This window comes from Phyllopteryx taeniolatus, chromosome 3 (genome assembly GCF_024500385.1).
Source record: "Phyllopteryx taeniolatus isolate TA_2022b chromosome 3, UOR_Ptae_1.2, whole genome shotgun sequence".
Taxonomy (NCBI): Eukaryota; Metazoa; Chordata; class Actinopteri; order Syngnathiformes; family Syngnathidae; genus Phyllopteryx; species Phyllopteryx taeniolatus.
The window spans coordinates 2,232,073-2,255,722 of NC_084504.1; the positions used below are offsets into that span (position 1 = coordinate 2,232,073).

The 23,650-nt window shown below is 41.0% G+C and overlaps 1 protein-coding gene across 1 annotated transcript; it reads left to right on the forward strand.

Annotated features, from left to right (window-relative positions):
• Window positions 1-2,457: 2,457 nt before the first annotated feature.
• tm2d2 (TM2 domain containing 2) lies at window positions 2,458-18,154 on the forward strand. The gene is made up of 4 exons (XM_061766402.1): window positions 2,458-2,839; window positions 3,228-3,315; window positions 4,207-4,322; window positions 16,243-18,154. The coding sequence occupies exons 1-4, from the start codon at window positions 2,574-2,576 to the stop codon at window positions 16,454-16,456; spliced, it is 684 nt and encodes a 227-aa protein (XP_061622386.1). The 5' UTR covers window positions 2,458-2,573; the 3' UTR covers window positions 16,457-18,154.
• The last annotated feature ends 5,496 nt before the right edge of the window (window positions 18,155-23,650 follow it).

The window sequence follows — 23,650 nt, forward strand, 5'->3', positions numbered from 1 at the left end:
GCCCGATGACAGCTGGGATGGGCTCCAGCATGCCCGCGACCCTAGTGAGGAGAAGCGGCTTAGAAAATGGATGGATGGAAGGGTAATAATCTAGTTTCTAGACATGGTGAATTTTTGGTTTTCGTTTACGCTAAACTGTAATCGTCAAAATTATACATCTGTATGAAAATTATGAAATATTTCACTCTGAGTGTATGTAGTGCATTTCTATATGTTTCACTTTTTGAATTGAATTACGTAATTAATTAAGCTTTTGTCACTATTCTAACTTATTGCGATGTACCTGTGATGTAACTCTACCTGTGAGTTCTGAGAATGGCAGGAATATAGATAATGCTGTCACGGCTGCTGAGCTAGTTATGGTATAACTTTTATTTTATAAGGAGCTATTTTATTTGTAAAATATACTCTGTTGCCAAGACTGCACAACAGAAGATGGGTGATTTCTACATCAGATACATTAATTTTCAATTAATTATTATTTTTACATGTTGGTTATTTCAATTAAATACGTTACAAAGGCCAGAAAATTATTTTTGCATCGGAAAAAAAAATGTCGAACCGTGACCCTTAAGTATCGAACAAAACCAAACCGTGAATTTTGTGTATCATTGCACCCCGAATAGTCAAAGCTTAATCTCATAAACTCATCTGAATACACCTAAAATCTAGTCATCTTTTAATGTATGTTGTACTTGGTTACAGGACCTTGTTAGTCTGTCACACTTGAGGGGCTTTCTATTTGATCCCCACTCCATCTTCAATACAGCATCAGGTCATTACCTGATCCCACCAGTGCAGCCCACAGTGGACCACTCAGGTATCACAAACTGGGACTATTTGTCTTCTCCAATAATATGTCCACCTATTCCTCCTGTGGCTGGTGTTGCCAGTGGGTTCCAATATTATAAACTGATTGGCTAACACGCACCAAAACGATGACATCGGATGACAATGAGACAGTAAACCAGGAGACAACCTGCACACAATCAAAATGACAGTTGTAGACATTGGCAACAAATGGATGCAGCCACCCTACTTCCACCAAGACTCTACATGTCAATGTATTACCTATGGCATAGCAGTATTCATTTCAATGACAGGTCATTTAATTGGCATTGTTATTTAATTGCATCCTGCAAAGGCTGGAGCCTACCCCAGCTGACAGACTACAACCTGAACTTGACAATAATCACAGTCAGTCAGGCAACCATTCACACGTACATGCAAATCTACAATACAAGTCACTGAGTGGGAATCTATCTGGAAATTTATTAAGGTTGTTTTACCTTTTGCAATCTTTGGTACAGTAATGCTTCAGGCTTTACTTTTTTAAATGCGGTCCAGTTGAAAGAGTTTAAAAATTCCTGGACATTCAATTACAAATCAGTGTATTGCATATATTGAAATTAAGATTTGTCCTGACATCATGATATTGCTTTAAATCAGGATTGTCTTTATTTGGTACCATAGCAGTCAATGGATTTATGTTTGTGGCAAGACTCCACTGGTACCATGTAATAAGGATAGCAAACTTTCCCCATCCCTCAACAGTGAATGGTCATTTAAAGTCTTGAATACAACACTTGAATATAGTTCCATGACTTTTCTCGAGGACTTCATGATTTTGTCTTTTAACTTTTGATCATACAGGCAGTCTTCAGTTAGAAATATGTTTTTCTTGACAAGTGCTATGACAAGGCAAGACTCACAAATAACAATATGCAGTGTAAGAAGATGATCCAATATGAGCCACTGTATGCCCTTTTACACAATTCTTCCAGCATGTCTAGTTTGCTTCCAATAACAATGTGCCTAAAATTAAGAAGAAAAAAAGCCTACCTAGCCTAACAATGTACGTAGCAAAAAACTCCTGAAAATTGTTTTACTCTCTTTATTGTTCGGCTACATTTTCACGTATTACTACACACTTCTGCCTTGCCTCCCTGCTTCTCTACAGTTGAGTCTGCCACTTCATTGCCTCCAACACCTTAAACCTGAACCCAACAAAAGGACTAAATTTAAATGACTGATCACAAATAAATAATCCTTTACACCTAAATGTTGAAAGTGATTTGTGCATTCACTGGTTACATTTATGACACCCCATACAAGAGCTATGTCAACAATTATGTCTACAAAGATAAGATATTTGTTCCCTTCAAACGGAGTTACTCCAATCAGTCGAATTCATTTACACATAGTGAACATTGAATTCACCCCGAATTGCACATTCGTTTGACTTTCCTCAGTAGTATATATGTATTTATGTACGGAGGGGTTTGTGATATTGTAATCCTTTTGTGCTACTAAATATTCCTAACAGAACAAACCTATCAGAAGAATTGCATGGGAAAAGTTGACTGTCACTAAATATGTCACTCAATGAATAAGGGTAGTGTGCGCCTAATTCCAGAAGGGGGCAGTCATGTAATTTAACTGCATCAGAAGGGCCCATTTGATTCTCAAGAAGAAGAAGGCATACACAAACAGACGTCCAACTCTGTAATGATGGTGTCTTTTGCTGCGAATGACAATTTAAACGGGGTTTATGTTGTACTTTGACGGTGATAATGATTTCTGTAAGCTACATCCTGCTAGGTGGACAGTTACTCTTGTTAGTTACAGTAATTCTTTTACAATGTTTGGAAGGGATCCATTCCCAAAACTCGTCGACCACCGATACAGCTACCGCATCACCTGGTCCTGGCTCGACGGTTCTTCCTTTCTCCGAGCAGACCTCCGAAACTGTAAAATATGAAATCCCAGTGGAAAGTACGAATTATACAGACGCATTCGAGTACAAGGCTTTGTCACCGGTCGTCCTCTGCAGTTATTTGTAAGTAGCATCGCTAATGCTAAGATGCTAACACTAGCGCTGTAACGTTAGCTCGAGCAATGAAGCGCGTTTGCTCTCTGTAGTTAATACAGGAGATGTATTGTTATCAAATTCTGCTTTTATAATCACGTATAGTTGTAACTATCATATGCAGTACATATTGTTTCACAGAACTGTACTTTTAAATATTTGGCCCATTCTATTTGAAATGACTGCAGTTCTCCACTGCAATGAAAATACGCAAAAGTAGTATTTTTCGGAAAGTGACAATCAAAACAGATTTTTTTTTTCTTGAAATACATCTTATTTTCGAAGATTATATATTCGATACAACATTATCACCTGGTATTCCTAACAATATGCGTTCCACTCATGTTTTTCCTTGTAGGCCAGAGGAGTTCATCTACTGTCAGGACCCTGTGGATCATGCTGGAAATCATAGCGCCTTACTGGAGATGGGCCATGGGTGTGTAGGGGTAAGTGTAACTTGCCATATACAGTTGTGGTCACAGGTTTACATATGCTCATCATGGGAAAGAATGACACACACATTTGCTGGAATGTTTTATTTTTTTCCCTTTTAAACCATGGTGGAATTATACAATACACACATTAACTCTCATAGACAAGCAATGATGACAGAAAAGAAACAAGAAGGACTCTAGGTGGGGCTCGAGACTACGACCAAAATGATCACACATGTGACCCTTTTTTCAGTGTGTGCAAGTTAAATTTTATGTGGTCGCATTTTCACGAGTGCATGGTTCAATGCCCCCTTCCTTACACAGGCTCATTATACAGGCCCCTACAAAAGTATTGGAACGCCAAGGTCAATTCCTTTTTTCTTTTTTTTTTTTTGTATACTGAAGACATTTGGGTTTCAGATCACAATATGAATATGAGACAAAAGTCCAGAATTCAATCTTTAATTGCATGGTATTTACATCAAGATGTGTTAAACAACTCAGGACAGAGCACTTTGTTTAAACTCACCCACTTTTCAAGTGAGCAAAAGTATTGGAACATGTGACTGATGGGTGTTTTATTTATTTATTGTTGTCCGAGCGAACAGTAGTAAAAGTAGTAGTAAAATGCAAAAAACACTGGACACTGATACTGGAGCAACTGAGAGAGAGCTGCTTCCCCACCACCTTGGTGTACCGCCTGGCACAAAATGTATGAATAAAACGTACGCACACTGCGATAAGGTCCGGCCATCAGGCAATATTTTTGTCTGGTCTGTGGTTTGTAAATAGAATAGTTCATGAAGTGAGGTTCCATTGGATATAAACCCCTGATGACAACTTTTAACATTTGGTTTGATTGTTTTATGTTAACAGCACCTGATTCATTGTTTTTCTTGATAGTGGGGAGGCCAGACTCAGAAAGAAGTGAACCACACACCAGTTGTCTGCACTGCACTTGATGACATTGAATGTGCTGGCCCCAGAGAATTCCTGAGAGGGAAAGTACCCTGCATCAAGTAAGTACACACACAAAGACAATCAGCCTGTTTTTGTGCCAATGTTGCCCCAAGCACATCAAAGGTCAGACAATCTTAACTCTTATAAGATTATCCTATCAGGTTGTGCTTTGGTCTGATGTGATTTAATAGTGGATTCGTCCCGATTTTAGGGTCCGAAACAGGTCGGGCCCGACAATCTGAAATAATGTCCGTGTTCAAGATTTACAACAAAAACTCTTTGTGTGTCACTTCTCCCGAGTCATGATGCTGAGAATGGTGACATGGAACATAATGTAGCCAATCAAAGAAGCACCCAAGACTGATGAATACGGAAGCGACTATAAATGAAAACAAAAGTGTCTTTACCCGATGTCATTTTATGTAGAAAAGTGACAGACAGGTATTTTCCAAAGCAAGTCATTTTTTGAGAACATAATTTTACAAGGCTCCCGGGTCCGGCAACCTTCGGAAACACTGGGGAAACATCACCGTGTATCCAGAAGTGTTTATTCTTCTTCATTTTTGTGAGATCACGTGTGGTCCCCCAAGTCTTCAAGATTTGCGGTACAACAGAATCTTTGTGCGTGTGGTCTGCTTTGTTGAGGTTCTCGGAGCACACCACACACATGATGGCCAAAACTGTTGAATGGCCGATTTTTTTGTATTTTATTTTATTTATTTTTATTTTTTGTATTTTTTTTTTCTTTGTTTGGATCTGTAGCAGATAAAAAAAAAAATCTTTTAACAGTGGAAAAAATATTTGTATGTACCAGGCCTAAGCTGGTGGGCAAACAACTATATGAGAACTAATTATGCACCGAAATTAAAATTCCGAAATGACCGAAACCTGAAACTAAAAAAACTAATGGCGAAAACAGAAAGCCAAAACACCAAAAAAAAAAAAAATAATCATCAATCAATCAAACCCTATTTATAAGCGCATTTCATACAAAAAATGCACTTTACATTATTCATTCATTCATCTTCCGTTCCACTTATCCTCACTAGGGTCGTTAATTAAAATATAAAAATAAATCTTTCCCACCAATTATTGTTTATAAAACTATGCCAATTATTAGTAAATGCAAATATAAAGTGCATTGATGGCTATGACTGCAGAGCTGCCAACCTATAGAAATTCACTTTCAGAACAATTTTTCTGAATTTCCATATTTTTTAAAATTGTCAAGAACATTACTGTGGGACAGTTATTGCAGTATATTATGTAATAGATGGGGAAAAAATTATGGAAAAAAATCTACATACTGTTCCATTTCACAAATTCATTACGCTATAATCATAATCGTCAGCAAATTGGCTTCAATATTTATTGCATCAACCTTTGAATGGTGGATTCATTTGTAGTTGTCTTCTTTCAACTCAGCATGAGACTGCGCTGTTTTACTGTTTTGTTGTTTTTAACGTCGCTATTAATCTGTTTTAATTTGCCCTGTGTTTGTTTTTGTTATATTTTTACATAAGAAACAGCACTTTGTGTGCAGCTGTGGTTGTTTTAAGGTACTCTATAAATAAAGTTGAGTTGAGATGTGTTCTCTTGCATGCTATTTATTTATTTTTTTCCTGTATCCACTATTGCTGCTGAACCGATGCAAATTTCCTCGTTGTGGGACTAATAAAGGTTATGTTATACAGTGCCCTCCAAAAGTATTGGAACGCCAAGGTCAATTGCTTTGTTTTTGTTGTATACTGAAGACAAAAGTTCAGAATTCCCGCTTTTATTTCATGGTATTGACATCTAGATGTGTTAAACACATTTTGTTTGAACCCACCCACTTTTCAAATGAGCCAAAGTATTGGAACAGGTGACTGACTGAGTGTTTCTAGTTGCTCAGGTGTTGCATTTTAGATTGATTGCTTAAACATTAGAGAGTACTTGTTTTTGGCTTTGGGTTTCACCTGTGAAAACTGCATTTGCTGTTAACATGAAGACCAGAGAGATATCTATGGCAGTAAAGCACACCATTTTGAAGCTAAGAGAAGAGGGGAAATCGATCCGAGCTATTGCACAAACATTGGGCATAGCCAATCCAACAATTTGGAATGTGCTGAAAAAGAAAGAAACTACTGGTGTACTGAGCAACAGATATCAAACAGGTCGGCCAAGGGTATCAACAGCAGTTGACGACAGACACATTGTGAGAGCTGTGAAGAAACACCCAAAAACAACAGTCAGTAACATCACTGCCAACCTCAAAGGGCAAGGGTGAAGGGATCACAATCCACTGTTCGAAGAAGACTTCAGGGGAAGAAATATACAGGCCATACCACAAGATGCAAACCACTCATCGGCAAAAAGAATCAGAAGGCCAAATTGGATTTTGCAAAGAAGTACAGCGATGATCCACAATAGTTTTGAAACAAAGTTTTATAGACTCGTGAGACAAAGATTAACCTCTACCAAAGTGATGGAAAGGCCAAAGTATGTTGAAGTACTTTGAATGTTTAGTGACACCTTGATGAAGAGGAGTTGCCGTAGTAGCATCATACTGGAATGGCTGACAGTTGAGTTCACTAAGCTGCCGCTTCTCTCTCTGGAAAGTTTTCTTTTTCGTCCAGCATTTGCCATTGGTCGCTGTCCACCTTCACCATTGGACAGCAAAAGCAGAAAGCATCCATTCGTGTGGACGCCACAGGGAGGGAGTCGGGACTGCAGGGGGTGGTCGAGAACCAGCCAGAGACCTTAGCTTCATACTAGCCTGCCCGCCTCAGAGTGCTTGCTCGCAGGACATGAGAGTGCCGACGTCAACCCTGGAGGTCGACTTGGATAAAAAAGTGGCAAGGGGGATTCTTCCTTCCCTTCGCTCCCGGCTCCCATCCCGCGACGTCTACACTAATGGCTGCTCTCTGCTTCGTTTGTCCAGCTTGACACAACAACTGTGTTGACTTCCAGCTGCACTCAGCCATAACCCATTGCAGGGCAGTGCCAAGGCGGCACCTCTAAATAAAAGTGACACTAAACACTCAAAATGCTAAAATACAAATAAAGTTTCCCTAACTAGTTTATTTCAGGTAGCGGTAATCCATGACCAAGGGTCCATTTCCCTGTGTAATATGTTTTTTTTTGTTTTTTTAATGCGTTTTTTGACACGACAAATACACAGCTTTTATTTTGTTACTTGCATTTATTGGCAGTGTGGATTTACATATTAGCTAAATATTTAGTTCAACATGAAACTGAGTTAACATTTTACATTTATATTTAGTATGTTAATTGAAGACTCTCAATTGCACATAGGTGTGAATATTTGTGAATGATTGTTTGTTAATACGCAATCTGCAATTGGCTGGTGACCAATTCGGGGTGTACTGCGCCTCTCGCCCGGAGTTAGCTGATATAGGCGCCAGCACACCCACTACCCCGGTGAGGATAAGCGGTACGAAAAATGGATAGATATATTTAGATACATATTTAACATTCGTCCTTTCATTCATCTTCCATTTTGAGTAGTTATCCAGCCTTTGGCTTTCTTCTGCTCACTGCATCGCCACTCGTTAACCAAAAGCTAGCTTTGCCGGTGGAGCTCACCTGTGTGAGACTCTTGTGTGGCTACCCTGCGTATGGTGTGTGGGGAGAGCAGAATAACATTAAGCTGCAAACCACATGGTTCAGGGTGCTTTTTACAACGCAGGAATTTGCATTCACAACCCGTGCCGTGGTACATTTTATTGATTTGCTTCAATTATGTTTGTATGACCATGAGAAGCCAAAATCAAAATTATATTTCGATTAATCGCCTAGGTGATACCCAAATACGTAGTTGTTCGGAAAACTGAAAGTGGCTTGTAAAACAGAATGAAGTCATGGTGACCCGAATAACCTATTTAGAAGTTTCAAGTACACTGGTACCATGACTTATGAAGGGCCCAACTTACGAGTTTCTTGAGATATGGTCCGTTGTTTATATTTAGGATTTAGGAGCATACATTTGAGTTAGCATTAAATGAGAGCAGATAGTGAACAATTGTTGAGAAAGATGTGCTTCAAGCTGTTACTGACATTTCCAGTTTGACAGGGAGTCAAAAAAGGACCCAAATTCACGATTCACAGGTTTTGAAAAAAACTCTAGATTTATTGAGTTCTCAACAGAGGTCTTTTAATGTTCAAAGAAAATTCACTTCAACGCAGGAATGACAACACTTAATAGCTAGAGTAACAAAATCACAGCAAGGGTGCAAAAAACAGAACAAGAAAAGTAACAACTTTCACAATCTCATCGAGGCTGGTATAAACTAAAGGCAAAAGTAGCAACAATTTTTTTGTGAAAAGCAGAGACAAAATCAAACTTAGGAATCTCAACAATATACATGCAAATCAGTCTCCTTTTGGTGAAATTTGCCCTTTTGAAAACAAAATAGGCCATTTACGTGACTCGTATAGATCCACAGAATTAAAAAAAACTTTTTTTTCCCCTTTTTTTTTTCCTGGGGGGCGGGGGGTCGCTGTCAGTGTCATAGGCTGTTTCGAACTCCTTGACCGGTGGCAGCTAAATTTTTCCGAGCCCATAAGTCCTTGATCAAGTCTTTGTCCTCAATAAAGTTTGCAGAAATCCAGGATCGCTCCAAACTCCACCCAGATGACTCCATGAGGCCGGGTTCTGGTACACTAGACAGTGTAGAAATGTCTCCAACTCTTTATTCAACCTCTTCGACTGCCCATTGGTTTAGGGATAGTAACCCAAAGAGAGGCTCACCGAAGCATTAACGAGGGAGCAGAACTCCTTCTAAAAGTGGGATATGAACTGTGTGCCCCAATCTTACATAATATCTCTGGAAAAACCATGAATTCTGGACACGTGATGCTTCATGACCTCAGCCGTTTTCTTTGGCTCAGGGTAACTTGGGAAAGGCGATGAAGTGAACCATATTTGAAAAACAATCCACCTCCGTCAACATGACCGTGTTACCTTGGGATGGTGGGAGTCCAGTAACAAAGTCCACAGAAATATCTGACCAGGCTCTCCTGGGAATATGCAGCGGATCCAACAGTCCTCTAGGTGACCTGGATGACGTTTTGTTTCTGGAACAGACAGGACAGGCAGCCACATATTCCCCCACCTCCTTTTCCCTAGCTGGCCACCAGAACCTCTGCTTAATAACAAACAGTGCGTTTCACCCATGGGTGACAGGTAAGCAAGGAAGTGTAAGCCCAGTGAATGACCTGGAACCTCACAGTCTCCGGCATGTACAGCTGGTTCGGAGGACAGCCACTTGGTGCTTAATGCCCACCATTAGCCCACTTAACCATAGATTCTGTTTGCCATGTCATCGCTCAAAGCACACGGTTCAGTGGAAGGATGTGTTCTGATTCCTTAGCATCATCTGTGTGGGGAAACATTCTCAACAAGTCATCACGTTTGGCATTTTTGAATCCAGGGCGATAGGGCAGTGTGAACTTAAACCAGTTAAAAACAGTTTCCACTAGCTTGAGAAACGTTTAGTCTTTTGGGCTTTCTGATATAGTCTAGGTTTTTGTGATCAGTCCACACAATAAATGGGTGCTCATCTCCCTCTAGCCAGGACCTCCACTCCTCTTAAGCAGCTCTAACAGCCAGAGGTTCACCATCTCTGACATTCTAATTTAGTTCTCCTGCCGAGAACTTGCGTGACAGTTAGGGACATGGCTGGAGCTTGTTGTCACTGGCGGCGCATTGGGACAAGACGGCCCCTAAATCCTCATTGGACTCATCCACCTCCATGACGAACTGGCGATGTGGCTCAGGAACAGTGAGGATAGGAGCAAATGTGAACAACCTCTTAAGTCGCTGAAAAGCTTCCTCGGCCTGTGGGTTCCACTCAAAACGTATGTTAGGTGAGGTTAAGGCATGGAGAGGTGCAGCTGCAGAGCTAAAGTTCCTTATGAAATATCTACAGAAGTTTGCAGAGCCCAAAACTTGTTGAATATGTTTCTTGCTATTTGGTGCCTGCCAGTTTGCCACTGCAATGACCTTTGCCGGGTCCATATGAATTTGGTCCTGTTCAATGACGAATCCTAGGAATGAGATGGTCGTGACATGAAAGTCACATTTTTCGGCCTTGACGAACAACTGATTGTCCAACAGGCCATGTAAAACCTGCTTTACATGTGTCTGGATATCGGGAGGAAAAAAATGAGAATATTGTCCAGATATACAAAGACAAAAACATTTTAAAAGTCGTTTAGCACATCATTGACTGGTCCCTGTAACACAGCTGGCGCATTAGTGAGCCCAAAAGGCATAACTTGGTATTTGTAGTGACCCGTTGGATTGTTAAATCCTGTTTTCCATTCATCCCCCTCCCGAATCCTGACAAGATGGTAAGCGTTGCGCAAGTCCAGTTTGAATATTTTAACACCTTGCAACAATTCAAATGCTTCATTCATGAATGGGTGGGGGTACCTGTTCTTTATCGAGATGTTTAACAGACAGTAGTCGATGCAAAGACATCTGTTCTGGCCTCTTTTTTTACAAAGAAGAATCCTGCCCCAGTTAGAGAAGAGGAAGTTCGGATTATCCCCGACTTTAGGGAAGACGAAATGTATTTCTTCATCCGCTCCCTCTCTTTAAACCTGATGTCGAATAGATTTGACCTTTTCGGAATTGCTGCCCCCGGTAGAAGTTCAATAGCACAATCACAGGGCCTGTGGGGAGGAAGAGAAGTGGCTTTTGCCTTGTTAAACACTCCCTTTAAATCACAAGATAACATGCAAGAACCTTAGACAGATCTGGATAATGTTCAGGTTGAATCATGGGATCCGTGGATTCCCTAATCATCATGGACACAATCGCTGGGCTAATCAGGAAACAGTCATTTTTACATTTTTTTCCCCCCCATTTCAGCACTTTTCCCAATTTCCAGTCTATGTGAAGGTTATGCTGAACAAGCCATGGAAATTCAAAGATAAGAGGATGTTGTGCTGAGTGAAAAAGTGAAACTTTATTTCCTCTGTGTGTTGTTCTGTCATCCTCATGCTCACCGACGCGGTAACATGGGTGACACGAAACAAGAGTTTGCCATCAAGAGCTGTATCAGTTATGGGTTGACTCTATGCTTTACACAATCAGGATTTTTGGGACCGATCAGCAGGCAGGCCAGTCTAGTACCGGCACTCTTTTACTACAATGCCACGCTGTTGTAACACATGCAGAATGTGGTTTGGCATTGTCTTGCTGAAATAAGCAGGGGCGTCCATGAAAAAGACTTTGCTTGGATGGCAGCATGTTTCTCCAAAACCTTTACGTACCTTTCAGCATTAATGGTGCCTTCACAGCTGTGTAAGTTACCCATGCCATTGGCACTAACACAGCCCCATACCATCACAGATGCTGTTTTTTTAACTTTGCGTCCATAACGGTCCTGATGGTTCTTTTCCTCTTTGCCCCGGAGGACATGACGTCCACAATTTCCAAAAACAATTTGAAATGTGGACTCGTCGGACCACAGAAGACTTTGAATCAGTCCATCTTCAATGACCTCGGGCCCAGAGAAGCCGGTGACGTTTCTGGGCGTTGTTGATAAATGGCTTTTGCTTTGCATAGTAGTTTCAAGTTGCACTTACGGATGTAGCGTCGAACTGTATTTACTGACATTGGTTTTCTGAAGTGTTCCTGAGCCCATGTGGTGAAATCCTTTACACATTGATGTCGGTTTTTGATGCAGTGCCGCCTGAGGCATCAAAAGTCATGGGCGTTCAATGTTGGTTTTCGGCCTTGCCGATTACATGCAGTGATTTCTCCAGATTCTCTGAACCTTTTGATGATATTATGGCCTGTAGATGATGAAATCCCTGAATTCCTTGCAATTGTACGTTGAGGAACATTGTCCTTAAACTGTTCAACTATTTTCTCACGCACTTGTTCACAAAGATGGTGCCCCATCTTTGTTTGTGAATGACTGAGCAATTCAGGGAAGCTCCTTTTATAGCCAATCATGTTCCCAATTGTTTCTTCACCTTTGGGATGTTCCAAACAGGTGTTTGATGAGCAGTCCTCAACTTTCTCAGTCTTTTTTGCCGCCTGTCCCAGCTTTTTTGGAACGTGTTGCAGCCATAAAATTCTAATTTAATGATTATTTGCTAAAAACAATAGTTTATCAGTTGGAACATTACATATTTTGTCTTTGTAGTGTTTTCAATTAAATATAGGTTGAACATGATTTGCAAATCATTGTATTCTGTTTTTATTTATTTATTATTATTTTTTTTATTAACACAACGTCCCAACTCCATTGGAATTGGCGGTGTACAAATGTGGGTTCAGGACATGCCACAAGACGATCTGACAAAAGACAGCTAGACGCAGACCATTCATACATTGCGGAATGGGACATAGGTGGGGGAGACAATCTCCATCACGAGGAGACGAGGACAGGATGTAAAGCTTCCGAAACAAGTGGTACCAATTACTACAAAATAATAGATGACTTGACAACTTGACGAAAACTGAGAACTTAACCGACGAGACATGACACAGTTGAAGTTTAAATGTAAAACAAAGAGAATTTCACATTGTGTCTTAAACTAAACCACATAAATTGTGAAAGTCCACTATCTTAATACTAAAACACAATGCTAAATATCATAGACAGGCTAACAAAATAAGCATTGATATTAAAGTAGTTGGCGGCATGGTGACTGACTGGTTAGCACAACTGCCTCACAGTTGTGAGACTGGGGTTCAAATCCCTACGCTTTGAGCAATGGATATTTGAATACAAGACACTGCATTTAGGAATACTCATGCGTGTGTATTATTATCTGCGAAAAATGACTAATATTACTGCAGCTGACTGAGCCACTTGTGTAATATGCATATCTGAATTTTACTGCCACCTAGAGGCCAAGATGTGCACACCAGAAGGAGCACAATGTCAGTAAGCATTGAAGTATGAAATCCATATGCACAAACAGTTGAATTCTTTACATTCTAATTGTTATTACTGTATCTTTTTATAATGTACAATACTGGAGAGTGCTATTTTTCTTATTCAAAATTCTGATTCTGATTTCAATGGAGAAAGATTTGAAATACTTAAAATGAAATACTCCATCCATTTAGCCATCCATTTTCTACCGCTTATCCAAGGTCGGGTCGCGGGGACAGTAGCTTTAGCAGGGACACCCAGACTTCCCTCGCCCCACCCACTACATCCAGCTCATCCGGGGTCTCCTCCCGGTGGGACGTGCCCGGAACACCTCACCAGGGAGGCGTCTGAATCAGATGCCCCAGCCACCTCATCTGGCTCCTCTCAACGTAGAGGAGCAGCGGCTCTATTCTGAGCTCCTCCCGGATGTCCGAGCTTCTCACCCTATATCTAAGGGAGAGCCCGGACACCCTGCGGAGGAAACTCATTTCAGCCACTTGTATCCGGGATCTTGTTCATTCGGTCATGACCCACAGCTCGTTACCGACCATAGGTGAGGGTAGGAACGTAGATCAGTAAATTGAGCGCTTCGGTTTTCGGCTTAGCTCCTTCTTTACCACAACGGACAGATACTAAGTCCGCATCACTGCAGACGCTGCACCGATCCGCCTGTCGATCTCCCGTTCCATTTTTCCCTCACTTGTGAACAAGACCCCAAGATACTTGAACTCCTCCAATTGGGGCAGGATATCATCCCCGAATCGGAGAGGGCAGGCCACCCTTTTCTGTCTAAGGACCATGGTCCTGAAAATGAAATATTGGAATACTCCTAAGTCAATGCACCACTTTATACCAAATGAGCAAAGATATGCTGGATGCCAAAAGGCGTCAACTACAATGTTGCTGGTTTTGCTCATTAACACTGTAATGAAAAGAGGAACCGCCAATAAACCGCTAATTGAGGTTCACTATTTTACTTGAGAATATTTGGACAGTAGCACTACTGAGGGGAAACCAGCTACAGTGGGGCAAAAAAGTATTTAGCCAGCCACCCATTGTGCAAGTTCTCCCACTTAAAAAGATGAGAGAGGCCTACAATTTTTCATCATAGGTATACCTCCCTCAGACACAAAATGAGGGGGGGGGGGGGGTGAAATCCAGAAAATCAGTCTGATTTTCAAGAATTAGCAAATTATGGTGGAAAATAAGTATTTGATCAATTACAAAAGTTCATCTCAATACTTTGTTATATACCCTTTGTTGGCAATGACGGTCAAACATTTTCTGTCGTCACAAGGTTTTCACACACTGTTGCTGGTATTTTGGCCCATTCCTCCATGCCGATCTCCTCAAGAGCAGTGATGTTTTGGGGCTGTCGGTGGGCAACATAGACTTTCAACTCCCTTCAAAGATTTTCTATGGGGTTGAGATCAGGAGACTGGCTAGGCCACTCCAGGACCTTGTAATGCTTCTCACGAAGCCACTCCTTCGTTGCCTGGGCGGTGTGTTTGGGTTCATTGTCATGTTGGAAGACCCAGCCACGTTTCATCTTCAATGCCCTTGCTGATGGAAGGAGGGTTTCACTCTAAATCTCACGATTCATGGCCCCATACATCCTGTCCTTTACACTGATCAGTCGGCCTGGTCCCTTTGCAGAAAAACAGCCCCAAAGCATGATGTTTCCACCCCTATGCTTCACAGTAGGTAAGATGTTATTTGGATGCAACTCAGCATTCTTTCTCCTCCAAACACAAGTTTTTACCAAAACGTTCTATTTTGGTTTCATCTGACCATATGACATTCTCCCAATTCTCTTCTGGTTCACCCAAATGCTCTCTAGCAAACTTCAGACGGGCCTGGACATGTACTGGCTTAAGCAGGGGGACATGTCTGGCACTGCAGGATTTGAGTCCCTATTACTGATGGTAGCCTTTGTTACTTTGGTCCCAGCTCTCTGCAGGTCATTCACTAGGCCCCCCGTGTGGTTCTGGGATTTTCGTTCACCTTTCTTGTGATCATTTTGACCCCACGGGGTGAGTTTGCGTGGAGCCTCAGATTGCGGGAGATTATCAGTGGTCTTGTATTTTCTAATAATTGCTCCCACACTTGATTTCTTCACACCAAACTGCTTACCTATTGCAGGTTCAGTCTTCCCAGCCTGGTGCAGGTCTACAATTTTTTTTCTGGTGTCCTTTGACAGCTCTTTTGGTCTATACCATTGTGGAATTTGGAGTGTGACTGTTTGAGGTTGTGGACTGGTGTCTTTTATACTGATGAGTTCAAACAGGTGCCATTAATAAATGTAACAAGTGGAGAACAGAGGATCCTCTTAAAGAAGTTACAGGTTTGTGAGAGCCAGAAATTTTGCTAGTTTGTAGGTGACAAAATACTTATTTTCCACCATAATTTGCTAATAGATTCTTTAAAAATCAGACAGTGATTTTCTGGATTTTTTAAATTTTTGTATTTTTGTTTCTCTCATTTTCATACATGAGGTACACCTATGATGAAAAAGGTGAAAATTACAGGCCTCTCTCATATTTTTAAGTGGGAGAACTTGCACAATGGGTGGCTGGCTAAATACTTTTTTGCCCGACTGTGCCATTCTCCATTTTACTGGAAAAGCTGTTACATCAGGACCACCCACATACTAGATAGAGCACTAAAGTGTCTCTCGTTGACATTTGCAGTGAGCCGAAGTGCAATACAGTATGCAATCGAAAAAAATATGTTGAAGCTGCTATTTTAAGGTGAAATCCCCCACCCCCTTTTTTTTCTTAGTCTATCATATAGTATGCTATTTTTCAAGAGCCACACTGTGTTGGTTCTGATCAACTATCTTGAGAGTTAGTGCAAAAACGTATTATTATTATTATTTTTTCTATTTCCATCCATGCTTAAGGACAACTACATGACTCTAGCATACCACATCTTCTGGAATAATGTTTGAGATAAAAATGTCTTGACCAGAGTTATAAATTGGCAATGTTATCAACACACCAGAATAACATCTGGACAGTCACATTTACAGTAGTCCATGAAGCTATTTTCAAATTTACATTTGTTTCTTCCACAGATACACCGGACACTATTTCATCACCACTCTGCTGTACTCCTTCTTCCTCGGTTGTTTTGGGGTCGATCGTTTCTGCCTGGGCCACACAGGGACAGCGGTGGGAAAGTTGCTCACACTTGGAGGTCTGGGAATCTGGTGGTTCGTGGACTTGATCCTGCTTATTACTGGTGGCTTGATGCCTAGTGATTATAGCAACTGGTGCACTTACTACTGACCAGGAGAGCAATCCCTAAAGTTGGACATTTCTCCATTACATATTGTGCACGTTTAAGAGAACTCCTGAAATCTCAGAGATCTCAGGCTGCTCTCCTGCCGAGCAGAGATCCTGCAAGGTTACCTGGGAAAACAAAAACATACATCTGTACTTCTTGTGCTTCTCTCACCAGAAAACAAGCAAATCAAGAACAAACATTGAATCATCCCTGATTTCAAATAATTTTAACGATTGACCAAGGAGACCACAAAATGTCTTGTAAATTTGACACATCAGAGAAAAGTCTTGTTTAAGGCGGACAATTAATTCATGAATGAATAAAAAAAAAAGTGATGTGAAATCGGGCTTCAAAATTGTCAAGAATTGAGGCATTTTTTTTTATCTTGCAACGCTGTGGGTGTATTACTTTTAACTGTCAATGGAATACGTGCCCACTCCCATCACTCCTTAGCGGGGAGAGGAGAATTCCCAGTGAAGGACATGGCACACGCTCTCCTGAGCTGCAGAGAAGCAGCCTCTGAGGTGGCATGATGACCATAAGCCACGCTGCCAAGACAATTTTCCCTCATTTGAAATTCATCAGGACAGTGTGCTGCTGTGACCGCCGAAGGGTTCACCATAAGCGTCCACAGTAGCACAACGCGTACCAGTCCCCTTGGATGATTTATTTGTTTATTTTCCCCCATCCTCCTCCTCCACTCCACGATGTGCGACCGGCAACTGTGAGGCTGACGGCCCTAGCGCTGTTGTGTCGGTGTCAGACCTCCAGTGGCTGCTCTAACCGCTGTCGGCAAGGGGCCGCAGGTCATCGCTGCCTCGCAACGCAACGCACGTGGGGCCATGCCACAGAGACACTGTACCCCAAATAAGACAAACACATTTCAGGGAAGATGAAATTTTTCGAGTTGTGGGCATAGATTGATGGCCAATTGCACACTCTACTATGGGTCAGGTTATAATGAATAATAATGAAAGTATATAGTGGGGGAGAGTTTCATGCTAGAAAATATATGCCCCAGCCCACTGTCATCACTGGTCTAGCTTTTCACCCCACCCCCAAAGAAATCAGACCAACTGACGCTATATCAAAAATTCAGTACTACATTGTTGTCTTTACACGTTTGCAGCACTTACTCTCAAAGACATTTAATGTATTTAGAAACAAAACACGATAATGACTTTCGTTCAACTTTAACTTCCATCATTTCTGCTACACTGACCCACTTGAATACGTAATAAAATTGTGAATTTGTGGGTTTCAGCCTAAGATACAGCAATTATCAATTTTATGCAAAAGTTTTTCTTTATTCCCTTGTCAATTGTTGGTTATTATTATTTTTGAAAAGAATGTGCAATGAACATTACGTGGGCTACGGGTTAACAGGGCCATGGTTCATTGTTATTGAGACATTAAATGCAGACGGCATTAAGCTTTTCCTTTAGAGTAGGCCTAAGCAAATAAGTGTTAAAGCCAACAGTTATCAGCAGCAATGCATTTCTTTACTGTTTATTTAGCCTAATTAATCATATCTGCAATATTCTTCAACGTGTTGTATATCATTTTTTTAAACACGTTAAAACATCTTATGAGCAAGTGGGAAAATACTTTCTGGTTATGGTGCGTTCTTGAGCTGTAACAATCTGGTGTACATAAAACACAAGACAATTATGAATAAAATATTCTTAGAGCTTCCTTTACATCTAGCATACAGGAGGTGCAGTTTTATTCCTTCTCGTTGCACGTGGTGCAAGAAGACTACTGCCAAAAAAATGTGATGATGATAAATGTTTTATATATATATGCGGCACATTTGACGACTTAGCACATTGCCTCTGCATCGGTGTGGAGTTTGCATGTTCTCTCTGTACCTATGTGGATTTTCTCCAGGTACACTGGTTTTCTCACACATTCCAAAAACATTCATGGTAGGTTGATTGAAGACTAAATTGTCCGTAGGTGTGAATGTGAGTGCGAATGGTTGTGTGTCTAGAGTCCCCTCCAAAGGTATTGGAACATCGTCAATTCCTTTGTTTTTGTTGTATACTGAAGGCATTTCTGTTTCAGATCAAAAGATGAATATGTGACAAAAGTTCAGAATTCCAGCATTTATTTGTTATTTACATCTCGATGTGTTAAACAACTCAGGACGGACCTTTGTTTGAAGCCACCCACTTTTCAAGTGGGCAAAAGTATTGGAACGTGACTGATGGGTGTTTCCAGTTTCTCAGGCCTTTTAGATTGATTGCTTATACATTAGACTGTGCTTCTTTTTGGCTTTGGGTTTCACCTGTGAAAACTGCATTTGCTGTTCAGAAAACAGGAAGACCAGAGAGCTGTCTATGGGAGAAAAGCAAACCATTTTGAAGTTGAGAGAAGAGGGAAAATGTATCAGAGCTATTGCACAGACATTGGTTATAGCCAATACAATTTGGAATGTCCTGAAAAAGAAACTACTGATGTACTGAGCAACAGCCATCGAACAGGTCGGCCAAGGGTATCAACAGCAGTTGATGACAGAAACATTGTGTGAGCTGTGAAGAAACACCCAGTCAGTGACATCACTGCCAAACTCCACAGGGCAGGGTGAAGGTATCACAATCCATTGTTCAAAGAAGACTTTGAGAGAAGAAATATACAGGATGCAAACCACTCAACAGCAAAAAGAATCAGAATGCCAGATTTTTCAAAGGATAGAGTTGAACCACAAAGGTTTTGGAACCAAGTTTTATGGACTGATAACACCAGGATTAACCTACCAAAGTGATGGAAAGGCCAAAGTATAGAGAGAGAAAGTATCTGCTTATGATTTAAAAACATGAATCATGGTGTGGGTAATGTCATGGCTTGGGCTTGCATGGCTGCTTCTGGAACGGGCTCACTATTCTTTTCCAGAATCAGAATCATCTTTATTTGCCAAGTATGTCTAAAAAAACACACAAGGAATTTGTCTCTGGTACTACCGCTCTAGTACAGTCAATTCACAGAGAACACTTTTGAGACATAAAGGCATTGAGAAAAACAGTCACTGAGCAATAAAGGGTTGCTAGTTTTTTTTATGTAACTTGTGATGTTAGCAGCAGAATGAATTCTGAAGTCTACGCAACCATTTTGTCTGGCAATTTACAGAAAAATGCATCCAAACTAATGGGGAGAAGCTTCATCATGCAACAAAACACAGTGCCAACACAAAGAACTTCATCGGGGGGGGGGGAAAGTGGAATGTCTTCGACTGGCCAAGTCAATCACCGGACCTAAACCCAATAGAGCATGCATTTTACCTCCTGAAGAGGAGACTGAAGGGAGAAACCCCCAGAAACAAACAAGAACTGAAATAGACTGCAGTAAAGGCCTGGAAAAGCATTTCAAATGAAGAATGCAACAGTCTGGTGAAGTCAATGGGTCGCAGGCTTGATGCAGTTATTGCAAGTAAGCACGGGAGGCAGGTCTTTTGGAATTGCATCTTGTCATATTGTATATATGTGACCCAGAAATACGTCAGTCTCATTCTCTGACTGCATTGCACCACAGTGCCAGAAACAATAGCAGCCAATTCTGGAACTGACAGGCTTTGTCAACAGCATTTTAAGTGACAAATGGAAACTTTTTTTCCGTTTTATCTGATAGCCGTTGTATCGGGGTCCGTTTTATCGAGGTTTGTTTGTGTGTTTTTGTTATTTTTCTCAATGCAATTATAATGTGTAATATGCATGGTTGTAGGAGCAAGCCGGAACACCAGGATTTCAAATCCAAAACCCTGGAACTGAGGTAGGCGTGCAAACCACATGTTCACTGTGCTGCAGAGATGGATGGATTGATTTAAAGCCACATAAAACAATTGCTTAGTTGCATCAGGAATGCTGTTTTAAAACAGTCCCAGAAGGCAACATTTTACAGTGCTGTGAAAAAGTAATGGCCCTCTTCTCAAATTCTTATATTTTTGCCTAGTTTCCCCACTTTAAGATCATCAAACAAATGTAAATATCAGACAAATATTACCCAAGTGAACTTAAAATGCTCTTTTTAAAACAACTATTCAGTTATCTGGCCCTGTGTGGAAAAACTAATTACCCCCTTCGTTAAATTATGAATTAATAGTAGAAAATAAAAATTTTTGCTTAATTTTTACTGATCACACCCAAGCCTTTAAAGATTACCTTCAGACCTGTTCAATCAAAAAAAATCACTTAAACAGAACCTCCATCCATCCATCCATTTTCTGAGCCGCTTCTCCTCACTAGGGTCGCGGGCGTGCTGGAGCCTATCCCAGCTGTCATCGGGCAGGAGGCGGGGTACACCCTGAACTGGTTGCCAGCCAATCGCAGGGCACATAGGAACAAACAACCATTCGCACTCACAGTCATGCCTACGGGTAATTTAGAGTCTCCAATTCATGCATGTTTTTGGGATGTGGGTGGAAACCGGAGTGCCCGGAGAAAACCCACGCAGGCACGGGGAGAACATGCAAACTCCACACAGGCGGGGCCGGGGATTGAACCCAGGTCCTCAGAACTGTGAGGCTGACGCTCTAACCAGTCGACCACCGTGCCGCCTAAACAGAACCTGTCCCAGCAAAATCAAGTCGGACAAAAAAATAAAAAAAATAGGCAACAAAATGACATGATCCAAAGAAATTGCAGAATAGTTGAGAAATAAAGTAATTGACATCTGTCAATCTGGAAAAAGCCATTTCTAAAGCTTTAGTATTCCAGTGAATCATAGGGAGAGCCATATCATTACATGGAGAAAACTTGGAAAATTGGTGAACCTTCCCAGGGGTGGCCGGACTCCAAAAATTACCCCAAGAGAACAGCAGTGACTCATCCAGGAGGCCACAAAGGAACTCAAGACAACTTCTAAAGAACTGCAGGCCTTCCTTGCCTCAGTTAAGGTCAGTGTTCATGACACAACAATAAGACACTAGGCAAAAATGACATCCATGGCAGAGTTCCAAGGCGAAAACCACTACTGACCAAAAATAACGTATAAAGGCTTGTCTTTCTTTTGCAAAAAAAAAAAAAATCATCTGAATGATTCCCAAGACTTGGGAGAATATTATATAGACTGACGAGATGAAAGTTGAGCTTTTTGTAAGGCATGTGTCTCGTTACATCTGGCGTAACTGTAGCACAGCGTTTTGGAAAAGAACCTACCAACAGTCAAATGTGGTGGTAGTGTGATGGTCTTGGGCTTTGTTAATTCAGGACCTGGACAACTTGCTGTGATTGATGGAACCATGAATCCTGCTCGTTAACAAAAACAAATCCCGAAGGAGAATATTCAGCCATCAGTTTGTGACCTCAAGCTGAAGCGCACTTGGGTTCTGCAGTCGGATAACGATCCAAAACACACCAGCAAGTCAACTTCTGAATGGCTTAAAGAACAAAATGCATGTTTTGGAGTGGCTTAGTCAAAGTCCAGACTTGAATCCGATTGAAATGCAGTAGCATAATCACAAAAACCCTAAATTTTTGCTGAATTCAAACAATTCTGCAAGGACGAGTAGGCCAAAATATCTCCACAGAGATGTGAAAGACTCATTGCCAGTTATAGAAAACGCTTGATTTCAGTTGTGGCTGCTGAGGATGGCCCAACCAGTTAATAGATTTAGTGGGCCATTACGTTTTAAAACTGGACCAGTTTTTTTTTTCTTAATAAATGAAATCATTTACAAACAGCATTTTAAGTTCACTTGGGTAATACAGAACCCTTACAAAAAATTTGAATATCATGGAAAACTATTTCCATAATTCCATTCAAAAAAGTTATTTTTTTTTATTTTTACATAAATTGGGCTTCCAATAAAACCCACAAAATCAGAAATTCAAAATATTAGAATACTATGAGGAAATCACCATTTACTTCTCAGTTTTTGTAGAAATTAGGGTCACATTAAATCAATCAAAATATGGTACTTTCAAAACGATATGTTAATCTTTAATACTTGGTTGGGAATCCTTTAATCGCTGCCTCGATGCGCTGTGGCATTGAGGCAATCAACCTGTGGCATTGCCTGAGAGTTATGGAAGCCCAGATTTCCTTGATGCTTGCTGTCAGTTCTTCTTTGTTTTTGGGTCTGGTGCCCCTCATTTTCCTCTTGATAATACCCCATAGATTCTCAATTGGTTTTAGATCCGGTGAGTTGCCTGGCCAGTCAAGCACTGCGATGGCATGTGCATCAAACCAGGTTTTTGTGCTTCTGGCAGTATGGGTAGGGTCCAGGTCCTGATGGAAGAGGAAATCTGCATCTCCATACAGATCCTCAGCAGAAGGTATCATGAAGTCCTCTAAAACATTCCGGTAGACTGTAGCGGTGACCTTGGATTTTAGAAAGCAGAGTTTACTAACACCTGCACTGGACATTGCACCCTAAGTCATGACTGACTGTGGCTGTTTCACACTGGAGCTCAAGCAGCTTGGGACAGTTGTAGCCCATCTCCCGGATGCGTCGGAATGTGGTAGTTTTTGAAGCTGTGACTCCCGCCTCATTCCACTCTTTCTGGATCTCTGCTAGATTCTTGAATCTTCTGTTTGATACTCCGCTGAAGCCCACCATCATCTCTTTTGCTGGAGCATCTTCTCCTGCCACATTTTGTCCTTCCACTAGACTTTCCATTGATATGCTTGGACACTCCACTCTGTGAACAGCCAGCCTCCTTAGCTATGAACTTTTGTTGCTTACCCATCCTATGGAGGGTATTAATGATGGTCTTCTGGCCAGTTGTCAAGTCTGCATTCTTCCCCATATTGAACCCAACTGAGACAATTGAACCAAACTGAAGCAATTTAATGACACCTGGGGAAATCTGTGCAGGTGTTTTGAGTTTAGTAGATGATTAGTGTGTGACACTCCGGTCAGTGACTGTGGATGGGGCAGATGGGGCCTGTGGACCAGAGTTTGTCCAAGGCTTCATTAAATCTTGTTCGAATGAAATTTCAAATTGATAAAAAAGTATGTTACTGTATTTTTGTGCCAATTGTTTGTTTTCCAGTAATTAACAATATTTAAAAAATGAAAAAATAAAAATACAGTAACTGTTTATATTTGTTTATATTATGCCGGCACGGTGGGCGACTGGTTAGCACATCCGGTTTCCTCCCACATCCCAAAAACATGCGTGGCAGGTTGATTGAAGACTCTAAATTGCCTGTAGGTGTGAATGGTTGTTTGTTTCTCTCTGCCCTGGCGACTGGTT

What these genes read in the sequence shown, in the direction of transcription:
- tm2d2 (XM_061766402.1), top strand. Translation starts at nt 2,574, where the DNA reads ATGATTTCTGTAAGCTACATCCTGCTAGGTGGACAGTTACTCTTGTTA. An exon ending in GTCGTCCTCTGCAGTTATTT is followed by an intron (nt 2,840 to 3,227) that starts GTAAGTAGCATC and finishes TTTTCCTTGTAG; the next exon opens with GCCAGAGGAGTTCATCTACT. An exon ending in GGGAAAGTACCCTGCATCAA is followed by an intron (nt 4,323 to 16,242) that starts GTAAGTACACAC and finishes TTTCTTCCACAG; the next exon opens with ATACACCGGACACTATTTCA.